At 40.7% G+C, this 21,548-nt stretch overlaps 1 protein-coding gene and 1 pseudogene across 1 annotated transcript; both read right to left on the bottom strand.

Annotated features, from left to right (window-relative positions):
* Window positions 1-4,032: 4,032 nt before the first annotated feature.
* Window positions 4,033-4,976, bottom strand: LOC126079089 (olfactory receptor 52B4-like; annotated as a pseudogene).
* Window positions 4,977-18,107: 13,131 nt separating this feature from the next.
* Window positions 18,108-19,052, bottom strand: LOC126079017 (olfactory receptor 52B4-like). Its single transcript, XM_049889893.1, has one exon. It carries the CDS (start codon window positions 19,050-19,052, stop codon window positions 18,108-18,110), a length of 945 nt encoding a protein of 314 aa, XP_049745850.1.
* Window positions 19,053-21,548: the final 2,496 nt, after the last annotated feature.

Below are 21,548 nucleotides of genomic sequence, written 5' to 3'. Positions count from 1 at the left end.
TCATGAAAATAACTTGGCAAAGAAGAATCTAGGCAAAGATCCTGAAAAGAAGAATCCCTGGCATATTTGAGGAATGCAAGATGCCAATATAGTTGAAGTAGAAAGAAAAAGGTAGAAGATAAGGTCAGTAAATTCAGGGTCAGTAAATTCTTGTGTTATGGATAGAGTTAAAAAGACACAAAAGATAGAAAAGACCAAAATAGATGTCAGAAGAAACTCTGAAACTTACTCTTGAATGTAGAGTAGCTAAAGCAAAAGGAAGAAATAATGAAGTAAAAGTGTTGAATAGATGATTTCAAAGAAAGGCTTGAGAAGACAAAGTAAAGTATTATAATGAAATGTGCATAGACTTGGAGTCAGAAAAGGAAAAGGGAAGAACAAGGGGATACTCGGTGGTTTAAAATCAGAAAAGATGTGCGTCAAGATTCTATCCTTTCACCATAATTATTCAATCTGTATGCTAAGCAAATAATCTGAAAAGCTGCACTATATGAAGAACATGGCATCTCAAAGGGCGTCTCAAGAAGACAAAGTAAAGTATTATAATGACATGTGCAAAGAGCTGGGGGTGGAAAACCAAAAGGGAAGAACACACTCAGTGTTTCTCAAATTGAAAGAACTGAGGAAAAATTTCAAGCCTCGAGTTGCAATAGTGAAGATTCTATGGGGAAAATATTAAATGACGCAGGAAACATCAAAAGAAGGTGGAAGGAATACACAGAGTCATTATACCAAAAAGAATTAATCAATGTTCAGCCATTTCAAGAGGTGGCATGTGATCAGGAACCAATGGTACTGAAGGAAGAAGTCCAAGCTGCTCTGAAGGCATTGGCAAAAAATAAGGCCCCAGGAATTGATGGAATTTCAACTGAGATGTTTCAACAAACAGATGCAGTGCTAGAGGTGCTCACTCGTCCATGCCAAGAAATATGGAAGACAGCTTCCTGGCCAACTGACTGGAAGAGATCCATATTTATGCTTATTCCCAAGAGAGGTGATCCAACCAAATGTGGAAATTATAGAACATTATCATTAATATCACACACAAGCAAAATTTTGCTAAAGGTCTTTAAAAACGGCTGCAGCCGTATATCAACAGGGAACTGCCAGAAATTCAGGCCGGTTTCAGAAGAGGACATGGAACCAGGGATATCATTGCTGACGTCAGATGGATCCTGGCTGAAAGCAGAGAATACCAGAAGGATGTTTACCTGTGTTGTATTGACTATGCAAAGGCATTCGACTGTGTGGATCAAAACAAATTATGGATAACATTGCAAAGAATGGGAATTCCAGAACACTTAATTGTGCTCATGAGGAAACTTTACATAGATCAAGAGGCAGTTGTTCAGACAGAACAAGGGGATACCGATTGGTTTAAAGTCAGGAAAGGTGTGTGTCAGGGTTGTATTCTGTTACCATACCTATTCAATCTGTCGCTATGAGTCGGAATCGACTCGATGGCACTGGGTTTGGTTTTTTTTATTCAGTCTGTATGCTGAGCAGATAATATGAGAAGCTGGACTATATGAAGAAGAATGGGGCATCAGGATTGGAGGAAGACTCATTAACAACCTCTGCTATGCAGATGACACAACCTTGCTTGCTGAAAGTGAAGAGGACTTGAAGCACTTACTAATGAAGATCAAAGACCACAGCCTTCAGTATGGATTGCACCTCAACATAAAGAAAACAAAAATCCTCACGACTGGACCAATGAGCAGCATCATGATAAATGGAGAAAAGATTGAAGTCGTCAAAGATTTCATTTTACTTGGATCCACGATCAACAGCCATGGAAACAGCAGTCAAGAAATCAAAAGATGCATTGCATTGGGTAAATCTGCTGCAAAGGACCTCTTCAAAGTGTTGAAGAACAAAGATGTCACCTTGAAGACGAAGGTGCGCCTGACCCAAGCCATGGTATTTTCAATCACATCATATGCATGTGAAAGCTAGACAATGTATAAGGGAGACCGAAGAAGAATTGATGCCTTTGAATTGTGGTATTGGCAAAGAACGAACAAATCTGTCTTAGAAGAAGTACAGCCAGAACGCTCCTAGAGGCAAGGATGGCGAGACTGCATCTTACATACTTTGGACATGTTGTCAGGAGGGATCAGTCCCTGGAGGAGGACATCATGCTTGGCAGAGTACAGGGTCAGCAGAAAAGAGAAGACCCTCAATGAGGTGGATTGACACAGTGGCTGCAACAATGAGCTCGAGCATAGCAACGATTGTAAGGATGGCTTAGGACTGGGCAGTGTTTTGTTCTGTTGTGCATAGGGTCACTATGAGTCAGAACTGACTCGACGGCACCTAACAACAACAGCAACTAGTCTCCTAAACTGTGAAAAAATAAATTGCTGTTGGTTAAAACCACCCATTTGTGGTGTTTCTGTTATAACAGCACTAGATAATTAAGACACCTTGTAAGGACTATGCCCCTTAGTCTGGAGTAGCACTGGGGCATTTTGACCAGGAGATTGAGAAGTCTCATTTCTATTTTAATGGTATCACCCTAAACCAGTATCAATTTGGGGAATGAAATTGTTCTGAAATTAGATAGTGGTGATGGTTGCATAACATTTGTATATACTAAAAACCACAGAATTGTACACTATAAAAGAGTGAATTTTATGCCATATGAATTACATCTTAATATAAAGAGTTGTTAAAATAAAATAGGATGAAAATACACAATGTACATGGGCGGGGGGGTTTAAAATTAGTAGAAGGAACCGCAATAAGAAGGTGCTGAGTGATGTAGTGTATGAGAGAAAGATAAGAACTGAGAATAGGCCTGAACTATTGGAAGATTAAAATTGCCTTTAAATGACATGGGGAAGGCTGCTGGAGAAAGATTTTTTTTGGTAAGAAAAAGAGTTCCATTTTTGAGTGTTCTATAAATGAGATGCCTATTACACATACAAGTAGACAAGTTAAGCAGAAAACTAGTAATATAAGTCTGGAGAACAAATTTGATGCTGCAGATATAAATTTGGAAGTTATTATTGATACCTCTAGACCCATGAAAATGGATAAGATTAGAAAGTCATTGTAGATAGAAAAGAGTAGGGTTTCAAGGATTGAGCACTGTAGAGTTCTAGTGTTAAGAAAATCAAGGAGATGAGGAATACCCATATCAAGGGATTCTGAGAAGAAACCAGTAAGGTCATATGAACACAAGTGGATCGAATGAGTAAATATTTTCAAGGGAGAGAGGATGATTGAATGTATCAGACTGCTGCTACTACATTGAAAAAGGTGCAGATAGATTATGACTATTGATGTAAGGGCAAAAATCATTATAACCATGACAAATGCAGTTTCAGTGAGATGGTTGGGTGAAAGCCAAAGTGGAGTGGTGTCAAGAGAAAACTGAGGCAAGAGATTCAAGCCTGCAAGTGGACAAATCAATTCAAAGTATTCAGCTCTAACATGGAGAAAAGAAATGTTAGCTGAATAGGAATGTAGGTGCTATAGGTGAATGAGGATTCAAGGGTTATTTCTAAATTTGTTTTTGTTATGTTACGTTTTTACATTGGACAAATACCAGTGTAAATACAGGGGAATTACCTTGTAAAAAGCAAAAAGTTGAAGATACAGAGGCCATATGGCGGAATGGATGTCCTAAGTTTGATAAGAGGAATTGAAAAAGAGCAGCCAATCAAGCATAAAAAACAACAGGAAAGAATAAATTAGCAATTATCCAGGAAAGACCACTATCTCCAGTTCATCTCATTCCATCCTCCAGTCTAGGGTTACAGAAGTGAGTGATTTAAGGAGGTAAACTGGCCCAGTTCTCAATTTTAGAGATGAGAAAGAAAACTAAGCCCCAATGACAGTCGTATCTACTGACTGATCAGAAGTTTTGAAAGAAACATGCACCCAAACCACCCAGATGAAATTGCCCTAGAGACACCACCACATGAACTCATTTGACTTGTATCTGCCACATACTGGTGCCAAAGCTCATCTCATGCATAGACAGAACTTCTGAGAACACAGAATATCAGCTTCCAACATCAATTATTTCTGCTTCGTAGATAATACATGAACCACCTGGTCCCGGATCTGTTTCGTCTTGATCCCATAAATGATAGGATTCAACATGGGTGGAGCCAGAATACTGATATTGGCCAGGAGGACATGAATGTGGGGTGCAATATGGTGTCCAAACCTCTGAGTAAGAGTGGTGAAGATCCCAGGCCCATAAAAGAGGATGATGACGCAGACATGGGAGCCACAGATGTTCAGAGCTTTGTGGCGAGCACCTTGGGAAGGGATGCGGAACACAGCATGGAGGATCAGCAGGTAGGAGATAAAAATTAACACAATATCTAATACCACTGTTGACATTAAGACAAAAAAACATACCATATATTTACTTGAATATTATCACAAGAAACATGGGCCAATACAATGTGCTTACAACCAGTGTTCAGGAGGATGTTACTTTTGCAGAAAGTCAATCTTCTCAGAAGAAATATTATGGGGAAAATTGTACCATAACTTCTCAGAAAGATAGTCCCTCCAATTTTTGCAATCAATGAGTGTGTAAGAATAGTTATGTATCTCAGTGGGTAGCAAATGGCAATGTAGCAGTCAAACGCCATCACCAGCAAGATCCCTGACTCAGAGATGAAGGTGGAATGGATGAAGAAGAGCTGGGTGATGCAGCGATTCAGAGAGATCTCCCCAGCACTGAACCAGAAGATGGCCAAGGCCTGAGGTACCGTGGATGTAGAGAGGACAATGTCTGCTCCAGCCAGCATGCAAAGGAAGAGGTACATGGGTTCATGGAGGCTGCGCCTTGTGAGGATGATGAAGATCAGCAGGCTGTTCCCAAGCAGGGCTATGATATAGGAAATGACGAAGGGAATGGAAATCCACACATGCTGGTCCTCTAGGCCAGGGATGCCCAGCAAACGGAAAACTGCGTGGCTCACACCAGTGTGGTTCAGGGTAGTCATACCTGAAGCACACAACCCAGGGCCTCACCTCCTATTTACAGAGACGGAAGAAATTTTAGATTATACTCAATGATTTTCTCTGACGTCAACAGGGGTGTTTGGCACCCACCTGAATTCATTCTGTTTTATTCTGTAAGTGCTAGGCTACGATACGTAAAGGTGAACAAGATATGGTTTGTTTTCTGAATGAAGTTATAATCTCATAAACAAGATGGACATCTCACTAAAATAAAGGGATTATATTAACATATCAGAACTATAAGAAAAATTTTATATGGAAACACAATTGGAGTAATTCACCCTGTTCATATTTGTGATGGTATTAAGAATGAATTTATATCTGGAATAGTCTAGTAAATAGAGTAGGATATCATCAGGTTGAGGGAGTACCAAGTGGAGAATGCAGTAAAGCCCTTTGGAAGCTTAAGGAGAAACATTTGGCATGGAAATACAAATACAGCTTTCAGCTCTGTGAGGTTGTGGCATTGCAAATTTGGAACAATTAGAGAAGTAGGTTGGCTGTCAACACAAATCAAAGAGCCTGAACTTCATCCTGTGGGGTGAAAATGGTCCGCCATGAAGAGTTTTATAAGTGGAAAACATTTTGTGTATGTTAACCAGGTAGTTGAGTAGGATACAAAGGATGGGCAAAAATGGCAAGGCTAGAAGCTACTAAATGTTTGCCCTGGTATGAGAAATAATGTATTGATAGATTACTCTCACAGTGAAATAGAACCAAGAAAGCAACCCTTTTAAAGTCACTTCTCAATGATAGGCAGTGATGTAAAAATGTTACTTATGTTATTGTTGTTAGCTGCCATGGAGTAGGCTCCGGCTCATGGTGATCTTATATATAACAGAGTGAAATGTTGCCCAGTCCTGGGCCATCTTCATAATCATTGGTATATTTGTTGTGGCTATTGTGTCAATCCATCTCATTGAGCAATGCCTTCATTTTCATTGACCCTCTATAAAACATGATGTCCTTATGTTAATTATAGCACTCCATTAACTGCGTCTAACGAAATAGGGCAGTAGGTACTAACATCCCCTATTTTCCAGAATAGGATTTGGAGACTCAAGAATCTTGTCACAACTCAAAGGCTTAAAGCTTTTATAAATTTACTATACATAATTTCCTCATCTTTGAAGTGAGGTGAGGGAAAGATACCTTTCTGGATTGGGGGAGGGAAAATAAAGTCAGCCCTGAGCAGGTTGTTGTTGTTAGGTGTCATTGAGTCAGTTCCAGCTCATAGCGACCCTACAGGATAGAGTAGAACTGCCCCATAGGGTTTTCAAGGAGCGGCTGGTGGATTTGAACTGCAGATCTTTTGGTTAGCTGCCAAGTTCTTAACCACTACAGCACCTATCCGCTTTAACACAGAACAAAGAGCAGTGTTATACTACAAAGTTTTTGTAATTATTTATAACTGAAATTTCAAAGGCTTTAATATTTGCTTCTTTGTCAATGCCTCTTTAAGCAACAATGGAAAATCTTGGTAAAGACCTAAAATACTGTGCACACTCTATCCAGGCCAGCACATGGCAGGAATTCGAGAAATGGCTCTGTTGTACAAGGTATGACAGAAGGAGAGGCCAGGTATCAACATGGAAAGAGGAAAATAGGCTCAAATTCTAAGCACTGCTGGAGAAGACAGGAAAAAAAAAAATTCTAGAAAAATTGTAGGTGGCTTAGTGGCCAGAGGACACATTTTACCCTGAAGAGATAAGAACAACATTTTGTAAAAGGAATAATTATTCATCCTCAAGGCTAACATCTAGGTCCTACCCTCTGCCTTATCCTCTCCAGCTGGGTGTTGAACTTGGCATGTGTTCTCAAGAGGTGATCTTGATACAAAACCCAGTTGGTGAGATGTTCAGAGATCCAAGAGATGAAGAAGCACAGATCAAGTATTCTCTGCACCTTTGCATTTAGACAGTGTCTATTTCAGTGCCTAGCACACAGCAAGCACATGTGATCATTCCCCGCCACCGCCCCCCCCCCACCCCGGGCTCTAGTCTTCTCACCTCTAAATTTAATTTCCAGAGTAAGAAGACCCACTCCTCATTTCATTGGTATATAATCCTCTAAGTAATTGCTGAAAGTTTACTGAAAATAAAATCACAAGAGCACAGGTAAAGACTCATGGGGATGCGCCTACTGTGGCCAGCAAATACCACCAGGTCTGTCTAGGGCCACATAACTTCTCTGAGACTGTGCACTCCCCCAAGGAAAGTCATCCTCCTGGAGGAGCTGGAAGAAATCAAAACAGATACGAAAATGCCATGGAGGACCAAAAGGTAGGTGTGTGCACCGCAATTCTGACAAATAGCAAGAAGAGCAGATGAAGATAAAGCAAAATGTCTTAATTAAAAAGAGGAGTTTTAAATGGACCAGCTTACAGATGTTGATGGACACTAGATACTTTGGGCGTGTCAAAGAGGATTTTTCTTTTGAGAAGAATATAATACAGACTAAGGAGCTTGCTGATTGGGGGCTGGTCTATGGGTGAAAATGCATGAACTAGAGTGGCTGCCTATGAACTCAAGGTCACCCTATATATCCTCTCTAATGCCACATGCAGGTTTTCACAACTTTGGTTGTACCCGTGGCCCCCTGGAAAATTGGCCTCTGTCTTCCTGTGCTATAGAGCTACCTGCTAACTCTCATAGTCTGCCCAGTATATCAGCAAAATGCCTGCATGACACATCGCCCCATGAGTCACTCCTTTCCCTCCACTTTCACAAGCAGTCTAGTCATCAGAGCACTTATCTGGCAGACAGGAGCATATCTTAGTTATCTAGTGCTGCTATAACGTAAATACCTCAAGTGGGTGACTTTTACAAACAGAAATTTGTTTCAGTGCGCAGCTCTAGGAGAAGGCTTTCTCTCTGTGTTGGCTTGGGGGTAGGTCCTTGTCTGTTCAGCTTGTTTTCTGGTTCCTTGGAGATTTCCATGTGGCTTGGCATTAATCTTCTCCCATCTCTGCTTCTTTCCCTAGCTTGTTTAGTCTCTTTTTTTAATCTCAAAAGAAATTGATTTAAAACACACCTACACTAATCCTGTTCATCAACATAACAAACTGAACCCGTTTCCAAATGGGATTATAACCATAGGCATAGAGGTTGGGATTTACAACACATATTTTGGGGGGGACACAATTCAATCCATAACAGAGAGTGTCTGATTAACTGTTGATATTCACCGCAATTGATTATATACTTTCTGGGTCTTAGAATTGTTTTTGTTTTTTTATTTTTGCGTTCCTACAAACCAGCACACTGAAACACAATGTAATTCCTCAAAAATAAATATTATATGGGAGTAATAAAGGGTCAGAATGTTAGTGGCTGTCAAGTGGACTCCAACTCATGGTGACCCCGTGTATTACAGAGTAGAACTGCTCCATAGGGTTTTCAAGGCTGTGACCTTTCAGATCGCTGCCTTTCTTCCAAGGCACCTCTGGGTGGGTACGAACTGACAGCCTTTCTGCTAGTAGCTGAGCACTTAACTCTTTTGCACCATCCAGGGACTCCAAAGGGTCAGGATAGGGAGCTATGAATGAACGCTTTAAATGCCTAGGATATTTATGGTAATCAGGATCTTAGGCCAATGTAGAATTTTCTCTGGATGGGCTCAGGGCTCCTTTGTACCCTGAGGGCAAAAGACAATCCTAAAGCACAGAGTGTTCTCACACTCTCCTTCTAAACAGCCTTTACACTCTACTGGCTCAGTCCTTAATTTGTGTCCCTGGCCCAGTAGTGGGCTAGTAAAACGGTTCTAATAAAAAAAATTAAAATATCCCTGATTTGTAACGTAGAGTTTGTCAATTTCTTAGGTGAAAATACTCTATCATAGCCAGTTTCAAATGATGATGATGTGCCTGTACCTGGAGTTGGGAAGAAATGCACACAACAGACTCTCCGGAGCTGATATGAGCTGGCTCCAGCACACCCCTGCTGTTGTCGCTCCCATTCTGCCTGCTAAACTCCAGACAAAGGCCCTAGTATTTTCAGCCACCTCCATTCAACATCAGTACCCCATAACTCCTAGTCTTCTCCTGAAATTTCATCCCACAGCAATAAAAAAGTCACTCGCCTGCTTCAAATGGAACCCTCATGAGCTAGAATAGGATGAGTCAGAGGAGGACTCTGACTGATGGGTGTCGGGAACCAAGGTTTTTAAGCAGTTGCCTAAAGGCTGCAGAGTGAGCCAGTACACAAGGGATCCCAGACCTAATGCACATGGGTCAGGTCATTATAGCTCTTCATCCCTGCCCACACTACTCCCTCATCCACAACTCCACACCTAGATTATATCAGTGTTCAGTAAATTTCATGTTAGTTTCACTACATAAAATATCCCTGTTTCCATTTTGATGGAAATTACCCAAACCAAAAACCCATTGCTATCAAGTCAATTCTGACTCACAGCAAACTTATAGAACAGAGTAGAACTGTCCCATAGAGTTTCCAAGGCTGTAAACCTTTACAGAGACTGACCGCCACATCTTTCTCCCTTGGAGCTAGTGAGTTCAAACTGCCAATCTTTTTGTTAGTGGCCGAGCGCTTAACCACTGAACCACCAAGACTCCTTTTGATGGAAATTAGTAAATATTAATCCCATTATCAATCAGCAATTGCAATTTTAAAATAAAAATTAATAGTTGTTGTTGTTAGGTGCTGTCGAGTGGGTTCCGACTCATAGCGACCCTATAGGACAGAGTAAAACTGCCTATAGGGTTTCCAAGGAGCAGCTGGTGGATTTGAACCGCCAACTTTTTGGTTAGCAGCCAAGCTCTTAACTACTAAGGCACCAGGGCTCCAAAAAAAATTTTTCTACGAGTAGTAACCAAAGGAGACCTACTGGTACAAATGGTTAAGCACTCAGCTGCTAACAGAAAGGTTAGCGGTTCTAACTCACCCAGCTGCTCCACAGGACGAAGACCTGGGATCTGTTCCCGTAAAGACTGCAGTCTAGAAAACCCTATGGGGCAGTTCTCCTCAGTCACATGGGGTTGTGAGAAGTCAAAAATGTATTTGATGGCACCTAACAACAAAATTTTTTTTTAACAACAGTAGTAATTAATATTATGAATTTATTTTAATAAACTTTATTTTTAGAACAGTTTTACATTTAAAGAAAAAATTATGTAGTACAGAGTTCCCATAGACCCAGTATCTTCTATTACTTTTTTTTTTATTTAATGTCCTTTTTCTGTTCCTGGATCCTACTGAAGATGAATATCACATTACACTTAGCCCATCATGCCTCTTTAGACTTCCCTTTGGCTGTGAAAGTTTTTCATACTTTCTTTGTTTTTGACCTTGACAGTTTTGAGAAGCACTGCTCACATACTTTGCAGGATCTTCCTCAATTGGGATCTGTCTAGTGTTTTTCTCATGTATGATTAGACTGAGATTTTATGTTTTGGGAAGGAAGACCACAAAGATAAAGGGTCATTTGTATGACATCATGACAAGGGTATATAATACCAACATAACTAATCACTCTCCTGTTGACCATACTCACATGGCTGAGTATCTGTCAGGTTTCTCCACTGTGAATTTACTTTTTTTCCCCCTTTTCAGGCTGTACTCTTTAGAAGGAAGTCACTATATGAAGCCCACACTTAAGAATGGGGAATTATGCTCCAATTCCTTATAGGTGGAGTATCTACATAAATTCTTCTAGAATTTTTATGCACAAAAGATTTATCTGTCCTCTCCCATTTATTTATTTGTTTATTTATTTATTTATTTGATCAGTATAAATCAAAATCCAAACCAAACCTGTTACCATCAAGTCAATTTTCACTCATAGTGACCCTATAGGACAGAGTAGAATTGTCCCATAGGGTTTCCAAGGAACAGCTGGTGGATTTGAACTGCCAACTCTTTGGTTAGCAGCCAAGCTCTTAACCACTGTGCCATCAGGGCTCCATTATCAGTATAGAAGCCAAAGTATTTATTTTCTACTTTAAGTTTTAATTCAATACTACTTTATTTTATGACTCAAATTGTTCCAGCTTTGGCCACTGAGCGTGCTTTCACGTGGCCCCTGTGTCCCTTTGACTTGACCCATCGTTGTTGTTTTTTTTTAAAATCAGATCCTGACTTTTGACATTACAAGATGTTCCAGGCTCAACTGACATATTTTCCACCCTAATCCTAGGTCAGTCATTTTTTTCAAGGAGACACCTGTTGCTTATATTGGAAAATAATATTAGAAACCAAAACCTGGGTACTAGGTGTGCTTGTTGCTGTTAGGGTTTTGTTGCTACTAGGCCCTCTCAGCTGACAAAGCAAAGAAACATACGTGCATATACACACCTATCAATAAATATTTTAATGCAATCTTTTGTATCTACATTAGGCTAAACATGAGCTCATACTGATGTCTCCAACTCTAATCCATTGGCCCATGGATCATTCTAGCCTGTTCCCTGTGCTTACTGTAAACTCCCACTCCCACAGTGAGAAACCTGACTCCCACTGCCTGCCTTCATTGGCTTAATAGTTCAGTTCAAGTATACATATATAGCAGTATCAGAATTGTTACTCTGTACTCCAATGGGAAACAACTTTATCAACTACAGACTGGTGGTGTTGTTGTTAGGTGCCGTGGAGTCGATTTCAACTCATAGCAACCCCATGTGACAGAGTAGAGCTATCCCATACGGTTTTCTAGGCTGTGATCTTTATGGGAGCAGATCACCAGGTCTTTCTCCCACAGAGCCACTGGGTGGGTTTGAATCACCAACCTTTCAGTCAGCAGCTGAGCACTTAACCATTTGTGCCATGAGGGCTCCTTTCATTAATACTACTAATAATAATTTTTATTATTATCTTAAAATTATAATTGCTGATTTATGATGGTATTAATATTTACAGAACAGTGGCTATGTAGAATTTGTTTTGCTTTTAGCCTTACAGACTCTACTTATCTCCAAGGATACTCAGGTCAGCACCTCTTTCCCTGACACCATTCACCGTAGGTGTTTCATACATTTGTAATGCAGTTAGATAGCTTTGTCACATTCTGCATTCCATCCCGAATTCCTGAACTCTTTCTTTTTTTTTTAATTTGCAAACATTAAAGTTCAGTCTTTGTGCTGTAAAGCTCTATAGGTTTTGAAAAAGACGTAGTGTCATGTATCAACAATTACAGTATCATACATAACACTTTCACTATCCAAAAAAAACTCCCTGTTCTTCATCTAATCAGCCCTCTTCCCCTCCCCTTAAACCCTGGCAACCACATATCTTTTCACTGTTGCTATAGTTTTACCTTTTCCATAATGTCATGTAACTGCAGCAAAATATTCTGTAGTCTTCTCAGACTAGCTTCATTCACATAGCGATATACATTTAAGATTCATTCATGCCTTTTCACAGCTTGATAGCTCATTTCCTCTTATAACTGAATAATAATTGATCGTATGGATGTACCACTGTTTGTTTATCCATTCATTTATTGAAAAACATCTTGGTTGCTTCCAGCTTTTATTGATTCTGAATAAAACATCTATAAATATTCACATGAAAGTTTTGTTTAAAATTTTTTTATTGTGGTAAATATGTATATAACAACACATTTGCCATTTCAACATTTTTGTACTTGTACAATTCAGTGACATTCTTCATGTTGTACATTTATCACCAGTATCCATTTTCAAACGATTCCATCACCCTTAAGAGAAGTTCATTAACCCCTAAATCATGATTTTCCTTCCTCCTGCCCCTGGTAACCACTATTAAATGTTGGTCTGTATACATTTGACTCTCGTAGATATTTCATATAAGTGGGATCACACAATATTTGTCCTTTTTTGACTCACTGATTCTACTCAGCATAATGCTTTTAAAGTTCATCATGTTGTAGCATGTATCAAGAGTTCAGTTCCCTTTGTGGCTGAGTAATAATCCATTGTATGTATATATCACATTTTGTTTATCCATTCATCTGTTGATGGACATTTAGATTGTTTCCACCTTTCAGCTATTGTACTAGTGCTACGGTGAACAGTGGTGATAAATTAACCACAGAATTACCATGTGATCCAGCAGCAATTTCACACTTAGGTATATACCCAAAAGAATGGAAAGCAGAAACTCATGCAGGCCGTGTGTGGCGTAAGTTTCAAATAAGTTGAGTAAATATCTAGGAGCTTGATTGCTGAATCATGTGGTGTAGTGGATTGAATTGCATCCACTAAAAATATGTGTCAACTTGGCTAGGCCATGATTCCCGGTTTCGTGTGGTTGCCCACTATTTTGTGATCCAATGTGTTTATCCTGAGTATTGTAAATCCTAACCTCTGTGATGTTGATGAGGCAAGATTAGAGGCAGTTACGTTAATAAGGCAGGACTCAATCTACAGGATTAGATTGTATCTTGAGTCAACCTCTTTTGAGATATAAAAGAGAGAATCAAGCAGAGAGGAGAGGAAACTCATACCATCGAGAAACAAGAGCCAGGAGTGGAGCACATCTTTTGGACCTGGGGTCCCTCACTGAGAAGCTCCTAGACCAGGGGAAGACTGATGACAAGGACCTTTCCCCAGAGCAACAGAGACAGAATGCCTTCCCCTGAAGCTGACACCCTAAATTCAGACTTCTAGCCTCCTAATCTGTGAGAGAACAAATTTCTCTTTGTTAAAGTCATCCATTTGTGGTACTCCTGTAACAGCAGCACTAGACAACTAACACATATGGTATGTACTTTTAGCTTTGTAAGAAACTGCCAAGCTGCCTTTCAACGTATTGCCACCAGGAATAAATGAGAGTTCCTATTGCTCCACATCTTGGACAGCAATTGGCATTGTCAGATTTGGTTGTGTTCATAGTGGTTATGAATTCAGCTGCTAACCAAAAGGTCAGCAGTTTGAATCTACCAGGCACTCCTTGGAAACCCTATGGGGCAGTTCTACTCTGTCCTATAGGGTTGCTATGAGTCAGAATCGACTGGATGGCAATGGGTTTTGGTTTTTGGCCATTCTGACAAGTCTATGGTGATATGTCATTGTTGTTTTAATTTGCAACTCCCTGAACAGACACTTCACAGAAGATGATATACAGATGAAACATAAGCATATAAAAAGGTGTTCAACATCATTTGCCAGTGTCGTTGTTGTTATTATTGCCATCAAGTCAACTCCACACATGGCAACCCCATATGCAGAGTAGAACTGCTACATAGGATTTTTCAGGATGTGACCTTTCAGAAGCAGATAGCCAGGCCTGTCTTTTGAGGTGCTTCTGGGTGTGTTGAAGTGCTTAACCATTTGCGCCACCCAGGGATCCTTCATTAGCAATTAAGGAAATGCAATTAAAATCACAATGTGAGAGAGTCTTTTTAACAAATGGTGCTGGCATTACTGGATATCCAACTGCAAAAAAATGAAACAAGACCCACACCTCACTCCATGCACAAAAACTAACTCAAAATGGATCAAAGACCTAAATATAAAATACAAAATGATAAAGATCATGGAAGAAAAAATAGGGACAACGTTAGGAGCCCTAATACATGGCATAAACAGTATACAAAACATTATTAAGAATGCAGCAGAAAAATTAGATACTGGGAGCTCCTAAAAATCAAACACCTATGCTCATCCAAAGACTTCACCAAAAGAGTAAAAAGACTACCTACAGACTGCAAAAAAGTTTTTAGCTGTGACATTTCTCATCAGTGCCTGATCTCTAAAATCTACATGATACTGCAAAAACCCAACTACAAAGAGACAACCCAATTAAAAAATGGGCAAAAGATATGAATAGACACTTCACTAAAGAAGACATTCAAGTAGCTAACAGATACACAAGGAAATGTTCATGATGGTTAGCCACTAGAGAAATGCCGATTAAAACTACTGAGATTTCATCTCACTCCAACAAGGCTGGCCTTAATCCAAAAAACACAAAATAATAAATGTTGGAGAGGCTGTGGAGAGATTGGAACACTTAAACACTGCTGATGGGAATGTCAAATGGTACAACCACTTTGGAAATCGATTTGGCACTTCCTTAAAACGCTAGAAATAGAACTACCATATGATCCAGCAATCCCACTCCTTGGAATATATCATAGAGAAATAAGAGCCTTTACACGAGCAGATATATGCACACCCATGTTTATTGCAGCACTGTTTACAATAGCAAAAAGATGGAAGCAACCAAGGTGCCCATCAACGGATGAATGGATAAATAAATTATGGTATATTCACACAATGGAATACTACGCATCGATAAAGAACAGTGAGGAATCTATGAAACATTTCATAACATGGAGGAACCTGGAAGGCATTATGCTGAGTGAAATTAGCCAGTTGCAAAAGGACAAATATTGTATAAGACCACTATTATAAGAACTTGAGAAATAGTTTAAACTGAGAAGAAAACATTCTTTTGTGGTTACAAGAGTGGGGAGGGAGGGAGGGTGGGAGAGGGCATTCACTAATTAGATAGTAGATAAGAACTACTTTAGGTGAAGGGAAAGACAGCACACAATACAGGGGAGGTCAGCGCAACTGGACTAAACCAAGAGCAGTTTCCTGAATAAACCCAATGCTTCAAAGGCCAGCGTAGCAGGGGCAGGGGTCTGGGACCATGGTTTCAGGGGTCATCTAAGTCAATTGGCATAATAAAATCTATTAAGAAGACATTCTGCATCCCGCTTTGAAGAGTGGTGTCTGGGGTCTCAAACGCTAGCAAGCAGCCATCTAAGATGCATCGATTGGTCTCAACCCACCTGGATCAGAGGAGAATGAAGAACACCCAGGACACAAGGTGATTACGAGCCCAAGAGACAGAAAGAGCCACATGAACCAGAGACTACATCATCCTGAGACCAGAAGAATAGATGGTGCCTGGCTACAACTGATGACTGCTGTGACAGGGAACACAACAGAGAACCCCTGAGGGAGCAGGAAAGCAGTGGGATGCAGACCCCAAATTCTCATAAGACCAGACTTAATGGTCTGACTAAGACTAGAAGTACCCTGGTGGTCATGGCCCCCAGACCTTCTCTTGGCCCAGGACAGGAACCATTCCTGAAGCCAACTCTTCAGACATGGGTTGGACTGGACAATGGGTTGGAGAGGGATGCTGGTGAGGACTGAGCTTCTTGGATCAGGTGGACACTTGAGACTATGTTGGCATCTCCTGCCTGGAGGGGAGATGAGAGAGTGGAGGGGGTTAGAAGCTGGCGAAATGGACAGGAAAAGAGAGAGTGGAAGGAGAGAGCAGGCTGTCTCATTAGGGGGAGAGTAACTGGGAGTGTGTAGCAAGGTGTATATGGGTTTTTGTGTGACAGACTGACTTGATTTGTAAACTTTCACTTAAAGCACAATAAAAATTATTTTTAAAAAATCACAGTGAGATACCACTACACATCTATCATATGACTGAAATAAAAAATAATGATAACACCAAATTCCAGAGAGGCACAGAAACTGGTTGAACCATATATTGCTGGTGGAAATGTAAAATAGTACAGCCACTCATCTTTAATACATATAGATCACTCATAGTGACCCTATAGGACAGAGTAGAACTGCGCCATAGAGTTTCCAAGGAGTGCCTGGTGGATTCCTTGGTTAGCAGACATAGCTCTTAACCACTATGCCACCAGGGTTTCCATAGATCATTTAGATCTATATACATTAGAAATGAACACTGTAAACAATATCTGCTAGGTAAGGAAATTTACAGAACGTTATATATATAGTATAATCAATACTCTATATATGAATCACATGATCATATTTTCCACGTAGATACAGGAATAGACATAGGAACTATAGATACGGTGGAAACACAAATACAGACCCAGATTCAGATACAAATACATATAGAAGTAGATGCAGATAGAGATATATAAATATATAAACACAGATGTATAGTTACAGGTACCAACATTTTAACAATGGCTAGGTTGAGAAATGCCAGTTTATGGATGAATTTCATTTCCATTTTTTCATAATTTTTAGTTCTTTCTACAGTGAACATAGGCTTTTTTATAAAATAAGTATTTAAAAAGAAATGTGGACATGTTATTTTTCTCATAGAGGAAGTATCAACAAAAAAATACCTTATGTAAGGTGTTGGTTAGAGAAAGCATCACAGAGGAGGCAATGTGAGAAGCAAGTCCGTAAGGAGGAATAACGGTTATCCACGAATCAAGAGAGGTTATTCCAACACAAAGCAGAGACACATGAAAGAGTATGACAAGACCTGGAATGGATGAGGGGTGAATGGCCTGCTGTATCTGAAGCTTGGCTTGTTTATACAGCAACATGGGAATTGTTGCTGTAAAGGAAGTCAGGAACCAACACTAAAGGCCTTGACATCCCTGCTGAGAAGGAGATAACTGAAAAACACCTGACACTGAGAATGGAGGAGTTTCCCTTCCTGGGCATTCTCCCAGCACACACCAACCTTCAGAAACCACATTAGTCTTTTCCTGTTAACACAGGAGTGATCAGCGTCAGTCTCCTAAAGGATGTTCTGCAAAACACCTGTAAGCACACCACTCATCTGTATTCCCTTTTTATAGACATGCATGTTGAACACGATATAAATTATAATATAACTTGAAGAGCCTCAAAACCCAAGAATTACTGATTTGAAGAATGCCACTTAGCTAGAATGAAGGACATCAAAGAATGGAAGTTTGTGTGTGGCTGTCCAGGGGTTTAGCATGATGTCTCAGAAATTGAGACAGTGTAGACTTAAAAAAAAAAAAAAAAAAACCCTTTGCCATTGAGTTGATTCTGACTCAGAGCGACCCTATAGGACAGAGTACGACTGCCCCATGGAGTTTCCAAGGAGCACCTGGTGGATTCGAACTGCCAGTCTTTTTTTAGTTAGTAGCCGTAGCTCTGAACCACTACACCACCAGTGTTTCCCAGTGCAGACTAGCTGCACAAATTCCCAGGCAGAGCATGGTTCTCACTTCATCCATATCCAAAGAGCAGACTGGAGTCATAAAGGCTACATGACTTGTGGAGATCAGTCCATCCAGCCCCAGGATCTGTACAAAAGGAAGCTTCCTCAGTCAAAAATGGCAATTCTCTCTCAGGTGTTTAGACAATGGAAAAGTAAGTCCTGCTGTTCATATTGAAGTTATTTCTGCTTTGGAAAAAATATATAAGCCACCTGCTCCCGGATTTGCTTTGTCTTGATTCCATAAATGACGGGATTCAGCATAGGTGGAACAAGAATGCAGACATTAGCCAACAAAATGTGGACATGAGGTGGGATATAGCGTCCAAACCGTTGGGTAAGGGTTGTGAAGATTGCAGGCCCATAAAATAGGATGATGATGCAAACATGGGAGCCACATGTGTTAAGTGCTTTGTGACGAGCATCTTGGGAAGGCATGCAGAAGACAGCACAGAGAATCAGCACATAGGAAACAAAAATTAGCAAAACATCTAAGACCACTGTTGATACTATAACAAAAAGTCCATACCAGATATTCACTCGAATATCATTACAAGCATATTTGGCCAAGCCAATGTGTTCACAAAAGGTATGTGGAATAATATTATTTTGACAGAAAGTCAATCTTTTCAAAAGAAATACTATGGGGAAAATTGTACCATAACTTCTCAGAAAGATAGTCCCACCAACTTTTGCAATCAGGGCGTGTGTAAGAATGGTAGTGTATTTCAGCGGGTAGCAAATGGCAATGTAGCGGTCAAACGCCATCACCAGCAAGATTCCTGACTCAGAGATGAAAGTGCAGTGGATGATAAAGAATTGAGTGATGCAGCGGTCCAGGGATATCTCCCCAGCACGGAACCAGAAGATGGCCAAGGCCTGAGGTACTGTGCATGTGGAGAGGACAACGTCTGCTCCAGCCAGCATGCAGAGGAAGAGGTACATGGGTTCGTGGAGGCTGCGCCTTGTGAGGATAATGAAGATGAGCAGGCTATTCCCAAGCAGGGCAATGACATAGGAAACGAAGAAGGGGATGGAGATCCACATGTGCTGGTCCTCTAGGCCAGGGATGCCCAGCAAGTGGAAGACTGTGTAGCTAACCCCAGTGCGGTTTAAGATATTCATATCTGGAGAGACCACCAGGGTCATGGAAACAGAGAAAAATACAGATTTTCCATGAATATGCTTTCTGAAGTCACCAGATGTTTTTAGCATACCCCATACTGTCCATTTTCTTTGAACATGTAAATAAAAGAAACACACAATGGTAAAAAGGATCTGTTCTGTGCCCTGAATGAGTGACTATCTAGTTAAAAGATCCACTATCTGCAACTAATCAAAGTGTTGTTGTGTGCCACCAAGTCAATATCAAGTCATAGTGACCCTATATGACAAAGTAAAACTGCCCCATAAAGTGTCTAAGATATACCTTAAGTTCATAACATTATTTCTTTCACTCCAGTTCTCTCTCTTGGTATCGCTCATTTTTCCTTCTAGAGAGGAAAATCTCCTATTACCATATGCTCAGTGCTGGTAGAAATTGTTCTTCCATTGAAGTCCCCATCAAGAGAGTCTAGATAGCTGGCCTTGGGACAGAGAACTGTCTTCATCCAGCATTCCTCCGCTATGTAAGAAAGTTCTCTCCAGTGATGGTAGCCATCCTCCCGGAGAAGGTGGAAGAAAAGGAAGACAAGTGAGATGGCACCAGAGGGGAGTGGGGCAGGTATGCTCCCCAGAGCAAGACAAGGGAAAGAGAAAAAAGAAAGACGCAACCAACAAAGGCAGGGCCTGAGAGGAGGGCAGATTACAGAAGCTGATGATGGACAGGTGTTAAGGGAGAGGGAGAACCAGGAGAAATTTTATTAATTGGAATCAGAGATTAAGGCCAGGGAGCTCAGGGGTTGGGAATTGCCTGTGGCATTGTTCTCCCAACTTTAATCTAACAGGATTTCCTTCTAAAAATCCCTACTCAGGTGACATCTCCCTGTAAATTTCTTTTCAAACCTTCCCAAGACACCATGACCACCTCCCCACCAACGACATACTTGGGACAGCCCAGCCCAGATACCTGCTGTTCTCAGGGCTCTGCTCATGTTTTGTCAAATGGAGTCTGTCTTCTAAGGCAATATGCTTTCCGTTTTCTATGGCCAGTCTGATAATCAGGGCACCTGTGTGCAGAAGCCCTGGTAGTGTAGTGGTTAAGAGCTACAGCTGCTAACCGAAATGTTGGCAGTTCGAATCCACCAGGTGCTCCTTGGAAACTCTATGGGGCAGTCCTACTCTGTCCTGTAGGGTCGCTATGGGTCAAAATCAACTCAACTGCAATGGGTTTGGTTTTAGTTATTTATTGGGTAGTATCTCTTTATTTACCAACCTACAGCTAGCCTGCACCCTCTCGCTCCCTTCCCAGACCTTACTCTCCCCACTTCTTATGTAACAAACCATGTAAGTGCCTCAGACTTTTACCATTCTTTGTCCACATATATCAATATCCTCCAAGAGTACTGTCACCTCTGGCCTGTACGAGAATACCATACCAAGCCAGTCCTTACTTTGATGCAGGAACCATCCCCAAACACAGAGTCTAATTTGCACAATTCCTTCAGGTTGAGTCTTCAGGAACAGATACGAGGTCAGCACCAACAACTTCAGCTTGTTGGAAGCCAGGCAGCTGGGCTGTTCATCTTCCTTCATAAAAGCCCCTCAGGGAAGCACTTATACCAAGGGCTCCAGGGACAGATCTACTGCACCAGCCTCATTCCCTCTTCCCAAATGGATCAAATCCCTAAGACTATTTCTCCCTCCCTTGCCCTCTCCTGACTCCTTTCTCTCCTGCTTCTCCCCAGGTGCTGTGATCTCCACCCCACAAGAGGACACACATTTATGATGTTTCAGTACAAAAACCTCTTCCAGCTAGCACAGTCTGGCTACAGACCTGCTTTAAGGCTGATTGAAATTAATATGAAACTTATTTTCAATATGAAATCTCACTGCATGCAATTAATATGTTTTTCAAATATTTGTTCTTCATGAGGAGGATTATGTTGAAGTTATAATCATTCCTGAAGTGATCGTAACATTCAAATTTTGGAATCATAAATAATGAATTTCAACTCTTTCCTGTTGTTGTTGTCAGGTGCCATCGAGTCAGTTCCAACTGACAGGGACTTTGTGCACAACAGAATGAAACACTGCCCAGTCCTGCATCATATTTACAATCCTTATGCTTTAGCTCATTGTTGCAGCCACTGTGTCAATCCACCTTGTTGAGGGTCTTCCTCTTTTCCACTAACCCTGTATTTTGCCAAGCATGGTGTCCATATCCAGGAACTGATCCCTTCTGACAAGACGTCCAAAATATATACGACGCAGTGTCTCCATCCTTGCTTCTAAGGAGCATTCTGGTTGTACTTCTTCCGATAGAGATTTGTTCCTTTTTGGCAGTCCATGGTGTATTCAATATTCTTCCCCAACACTGCAATTCAAAGGCATCAATTCTTCTTCAGCCTTCCTTATTCATTGTCCAGCTTTCACATGCATATGGTGAGTTTAAAAATACCATGGTTTGGGTCAGGCGCACCTTAGTCTTCAAGGTGACAGCTTTACTTTTCAACACTTTAA

Source organism: Elephas maximus, chromosome 7 (assembly GCF_024166365.1).
Source record: "Elephas maximus indicus isolate mEleMax1 chromosome 7, mEleMax1 primary haplotype, whole genome shotgun sequence".
Taxonomy (NCBI): Eukaryota; Metazoa; Chordata; class Mammalia; order Proboscidea; family Elephantidae; genus Elephas; species Elephas maximus.
Note: the sequence above shows the minus strand (reverse complement) of the source record. Positions and strands in the feature narration are given on the sequence as shown.